Here is a 6,000-nt window from a genome sequence, read left to right as displayed (position 1 = left end):
TAGCCGCGCTATTTGTAGCGCGGCTATACCGTCGTATTTACCGTCGTATTTACCGCGATATTTGGGCGCAACGCGGGCGGTATTAACCCTTTATCGGCCACTAGCGGGGGTTAAAACCTCACCGCTAGCGCCCGAATATATATGTGAAAGCAGCCTTAGGGTTAGGGTTCGGCTTAGGGTCAGGGTTAGGGTTTCCCATTGAAGAATATGGCTAGGACTCAGGAATTGGAACAGGGACCTCCCCCAAAGGTCAAAGGTCAGAAGGCGGGTCCCAGAGGTCAAAGGTCACAGGGCGTGGCTGACCCACCCCCACCAAAGTATACCGCCTACCCCAACTAAATCGGGGAATGAACAAGTCGGGGACTCTGCTTTCAGAACATATATCATGTTTGGGGGGGTTTTAACAAATCTTTAGGCCTAAAGTGCGCATTTTACATGCGTGCAAAATTTGTTAATAAACAGCTCTGGTAGACAAGCGGTTAAAATGTCTGACGGTTTCACTTTAAATACAGGATCCACGGACGGTTCTCCTGCCTCTAAAGAGAGAAAAAGAAAAAAAAATACTTGTTTTGCCTAAAATGCCAAAGATCAGACATCCCATAGTAGAGTAGACTCTGACTTCAGCCTGCCTGGCCGGGTCCAAGTACAGGAAATCCTGAGCCAATCAGAGCTGGGCTACAACTCACCAATCAGAAGGAATGTTACAGAGACTCCAGCCGGCCTGGAAGTGCAGATTCGGCAGGAAGCAGAGGAAATACATTGTAACATTTCAGTGCTGGAAGGAAGTAAGTGTCCATAGAATAGAGCTGAGCCAATGAAGGATCATGTGATTGGCCAAAAGTACAAATCTGTAAGCAAAATATTTTGGATTATCTTTATGCAGAACACAAATATTGGGGGGGGGAATCTTTTTGTAGGCGGGGTTTACACCTGCGCGATGCACCTGCGCCCATGCATCATGTGCGTTGTAGTAGGGCAGTTTATTCATTTAAATGTGCCACCTACCGCATCTGAAGCCAGGTTCACACATGGTAAAAACTACAGCGCACTAGTTCAGCAATGCTCGGTTGTGCGTTTCATCTCGCTGCTTGTTTTTTTTTTTTCTCAACTTTATTTGAAGCGCCACTTCATTTATGTTATTGCACAGCATCGCAGAGCGTTGCACCGCTGTGCAGTGACCTACGGCGCCATCCAGTGAAACCAGCATTCTGATGTGAATGGGGCACAAATCTTTTCTAATAGCTAGATTCAGGATGGCGGGCGCATACTTGCGGCGGCGTAGCTTAATGCATTTAAGCTACGCCGCCGTAAGTTAGCGAGGCAAGTACATGATTCACAATGTACTTGCCTGCTAAGTTACATCGGCGTAGCCTAAAGCGGGCGGGCGTAAGGGCGCCTAATTCAAATTTGTCTGAGGGGGCGTGTTTTATGATAATGAGGCTTGACCCGAGACGTGATTGAAGTTTTTTTTAACTGCGCATGCGCCGGGCGCCTACATATCCCAGTGTGCATTGCGGCTAAGTCCGCCGCATGGGCCTATTGATTTTGACGTGGACGTAAACGACGTAAATCCCTATTCACGGACGACTTACACGAACGGCGTAAAATTTTCGAATTAGGGATGAGGATTCCTATGGGGGATGGGATGAGGATTTGGTATGTTGTCCCCCGGACTCTGGATGTAGTATGGAGACGCCTCGTCTTTGCGACTCTGCGTGTTTGCTGTCGGCTGGCCGGCTGCCTCTGTGGACGGCGGGTACATATTTAATGTTGACCAAACTTTTTCCTAGAACGGCGGTGAATATTTGCGCTGCGTTCTGCCTCTTGACCTTTATCAAGGGATCCTTTGTATTGTCAGAATCCTGGATCTAGACGCAGAGCGATGGGGAAGGATGTTGAGTCTTTCTAGTATAGGGAAACCCGACTCTAACCCTGATTCACACTCCTGCGACTTCTCATGCAAATTGCTGCGGCGCGCCTCACAGAATTTCGACTTGATGCAACTTAAATGTCGCTTCAGTGCAACGTTGATATTTTGCAACTTTGCCAAATCGTAAAAATACAGAGTTGATACATATTATTGAACTTACGAAGGCTGCATTCACACCTGAGCGTAGCGTTTTGCCGCGATTTTGCAGTGTTTTTTGCCGCAATTTGCCGCTGCGTTTTTTTACCGCGATTTTGGACAGGTCTAGGGTCACCAATGTTAAAAACAGAAAAACACCCAAATACGCTCAATTCGAGCGACAAAAAAGGGTCCGGAACTTATTTGAGCTTCAGGCGCTCTGCGTCAGGCGTTTTGGAGCGGAGATGTGAACCATCTCCATAGAGAATAATGTATTTTTTCCCCCCTCTAGCGTTTTGGAGCTTCGCGCTTCAGGCGACAAAACGCTCAGGTGTGAATGTGGCCTAAACCCTCTGAAGTCACAGACAAAGTCGCAAAGATAAGTTGTTGGGGGTTCCTGGAGTTGCGGCTGATCGACTTCCCATTCGATGGCACCTACATAGTTCCAGGAGCAATGCACCAATGTCTGTAAGTGGGCCCCCCCCCCCCCCAGGAATTGGTTTTAGCCGGGGTTACCTAAGACCTAAAAATTATTTCAGGGGTTCCTCTAGAGCAGTGATGGCGAACCTCGGCACCCAAGATGTTTTGGAACTACATTTCCCATGATGCTCATCTTCACTGCTGAGTGCATGAGCATCATGGGAAATGTAGTTCCAAAACATCTGAGGTGCCAAGGTTCACCATCACTGCTCTAGAGTCTAGATCAACATTTTCAACACAGGGCAACCTTTAACCATTTGCTTACTGGGCACTTAAACCCCCCAACCTGCTCAGGATCGGTGATCAGTGTCGTGTCACACACAGCCCATCCCCCCCACAGTTGGAATCACTCCCTAGGACACACTTAACCCCTACAGCGCCCCCCTACTGTTTAACCTCCCTGGCGGTATGATTCTGTCTGGAATTACGTACCAAAAGCGGTACAATTATTTGCAAGGAAATTTGGCGTTTTATATTGTAGGTCTGTAATTTTTAGGAATAACTCACTTAAATCTGACCAAACAAGAGTCTAGTAGGCATCCCGGGTATGATTTTTTTTTTTAAAACAAAATTATAAATTATAATATAATGAATAATTATAAATAATTATAACAAATAATAATATAATTATAATAAAAATTATTCAATAATGTAATCAACTCAAAATCACTGAAATTTGCTCAGTTGCAGAATTGTCGCTGTCATTATTTTTTTTTTTTTATGACGAATTTCCCCACAAATCGCTATCGCACAATTCTGCAAGTGATTATAATTTATTATCGCTGTTTTCTAGCTGCTCTAAAACCATTTTTGACATAAAGGGACACTTTTGGACAATCTACAGTTTGCAGGGAGAAAGAAAGGTTTTTATTATATAAAAGTACATGCAGGACACTGGGCAGACCACTAGGGACAAGGGGGGGGGGGGGTGTATTTTTTACATACAGTACTGTAATCTATAAGATTACAGTATACTGTATGTAAAGTGTTTGTTTACTTTTTTGAATTTGGCGCCGTCCCCGTGCGTCGTAACGTCGCAGGGAACGGAGATCGGCGGCACACGGGGAGACTGTGAATCGAGCGAGGAGGTCCCGCTCGCTCACACAGCGGGGTGGCATCGCTGGATCCAGGGACAAGGTAAGTAACTTGCCTGTGGATCCAGCGAAAGGTAAGCCGCGCCGCTGCACACTCTGCACGTCCAGCCCGAGCGTGACTCGGGGTTACCGATCCTAGCATAAAAAAACAACCCCGAGTCACGCTCGGGTTTACCGCCAAGGGGGTTAACCCCTTCCCTGCCAGTGCCATTTTCACAGTAATCAGTGCATTTTTATAGCACTTTTCGCTGTGAAAATGACAATGGTCCCAAAATAGTGTCAAAAGTGTCCGATGTGTCCGCTGTAATGTCGCAGTCACGATAAAAATCGCTTATCGCCGCCATTACTAGTGGAGAAAAAAAATATTAATAAAAATGCCATAAAATGATACCCTATTTTGTAGGTGCTATAACTTTTGCGCAAACCAGGCATTATACGCTTATTGCTTATTGCGTTTTTTTTTTTACCCAAAAATATGTAGAAGAATACGTATCGGCCTAAACTGAGGGAAAAAAATGTTTATATATATATATATATATATATATATATATATATATATATCTGGTGCGAACCGTACGGGGGAGGGGGGGGGGTGTTCGGCTCATCCCTATTAATCATCTGAAATGAGGAATAAACCTATTATTTTGGGGATTTGTGATGGACTGAGACCTGAATATCTGCTGTTCAAGGAAGACGTCACTGGCCCAGATTCAGGTAGAATTGCGCTATATTTGCGCGGGCACAGGGCAACGATTTTGCCCTGCGCCCACGCAAATATTTTGCGCTGCCCTCGATTCACGGAGCAGTAGCTCCGTGAATTGCGAGGACGCGCCGGCAAAATTGCCCGGCGTAAGCGCGCGCAATGTAAATGATCCCGCCGGGGGCGGAAATCATTTAAATTGGGCGCGCTCCCGCGCCGAGCGTACAGCGCATGCTCCGTCGGGAAACTTTCCCGACGTGCATTGCGGCAAATGACGTCGCAAGGACGTCATTTGCTTCAAAGTGAACGTGAATGGCGTCCAGCGCCATTCACGAATCACTTACGCAAATGCCGTGAAATTCAAATTTCACGGCGCGGGAGCGGCGGCTATACTTTAGCATTGGCTGCCCCTGCTATTAGAAAGGGCAGCCTTGCGCTAAAGTTGCCGTACGGAAACTCCGTACCTGGCTTGCGCGGGGCCCGCGCAAGATTGTGAATCAGTGGTAGTATGCAATTTGCATACTACACGCTGATCACAATGGGAGCGCCCCCTAGCGGCACACGCAAGAATGCAGCCTAAAATCTGCGAGGCATAAGAGCCTTATGCCGCGCAGATTTTAGGCTGCAGTCGGTGTAACGAGGTTCCTGAATCAGGAGCACTCGTTACACCGGAGCAAGTAAGCACTTGCGCCGTGTAACTTATGGTTACACAGGCGCAATTGCTTCTTGAATCTGGGCCACTGTGTTATGTGCTGATTCAAAGGGAAAGCTTTTTCATTGCTTTTTATACATTTTTCCGACTTCATTTCCTGGTATCTAACTTTGGCCCACTAAATCCCCGGGGCACTTCCTTGCCTTTTTCATTGCTTTAGTTCCTTCTCACCATAACCTTGTCTTGCCTTGGATGCTGACAACCCACGCTACGAAAATAATTTTAATGTTAGGGGTCCCCACAACTTGGGAACATTTTATCAAGGGGTCACGGCACAAGTAAGGTTGAGAACCACTGCTCTAGAGGTTGTTGGGGGTTCCTTAAACTGTGGCTGGTTGACTTCCTATTTGATGGTGCCTAAAGGGACAATGTCACTTTGTAACTTCAGTGCCATGGCACCAATGATCTTTTAGCTGTTTGTAACTGGGGCATTCTTCTTACTGACCCCTGAATTGGTTTTACATGGGGTTCCCCGAGACCTGAAAATTATTTCAAGAGTTCCTCTAAGGCAACGGTCTCCAAACTGCAGCCCGGTGGCTGTATGCGGTCCTTCGCTTGCCTTTATACAAGCCTTGGGGCACTATTTTATCCACTGACACAAACAATGGGGCATAATTCCTGTCGCTGACACCAGCAGTGGGGCACACTTCCTCCCACTGACACCATCAAAAGGGCACAATTTCTCCCACTGGCACCGACAATGGGGCACAATTCCTTCCATTGACACCAACGATAGGCAGACCTGGACTGGGACAAATAATAGGCCCGGGCATTTTAGACTGAGCAGCCCAACACCCTGCACCTCTGGACCCCTTTACATTATACAGCACCCTGCACCTCTGGACCCCTTTACATTATACAGCACGCTGCACCTCTGGACCCCTTTTCATTACACAGCACCCTGCACCTCTGGACCCTTTTACATTACACAGCACCTTGCACCCCTTTA

At 46.9% G+C, this 6,000-nt stretch overlaps 1 protein-coding gene across 4 annotated transcripts in view; it reads left to right on the top strand.

The window, feature by feature from the left end:
* The first annotated feature begins 594 nt into the window (after positions 1-594).
* FGGY (FGGY carbohydrate kinase domain containing) overlaps positions 595-6,000 on the top strand; it is a 251,413-nt gene continuing 246,007 nt past the window's right edge. For 2 of the 4 annotated variants that reach the window (XM_040360822.1, XM_040360824.1), the window contains exon 1: positions 702-785. Coding sequence is in view for 1 of the 4 variants with exons in the window: in XM_040360825.1 (XP_040216759.1) it covers positions 699-785 (87 nt within the window). In the remaining 3 variants the exon portion in view is untranslated. Of the gene's footprint in view, positions 786-6,000 lie in introns of all 4 variants that reach the window. The other 2 variants (XM_040360825.1, XM_040360823.1) reach the window with 2 other exon arrangements.

The sequence above is a fragment of the Rana temporaria genome, chromosome 7, assembly GCF_905171775.1.
Source record: "Rana temporaria chromosome 7, aRanTem1.1, whole genome shotgun sequence".
Lineage (NCBI taxonomy): Eukaryota > Metazoa > Chordata > Amphibia > Anura > Ranidae > Rana > Rana temporaria.
This window is presented reverse-complemented; position numbering and strand designations above follow the sequence as displayed.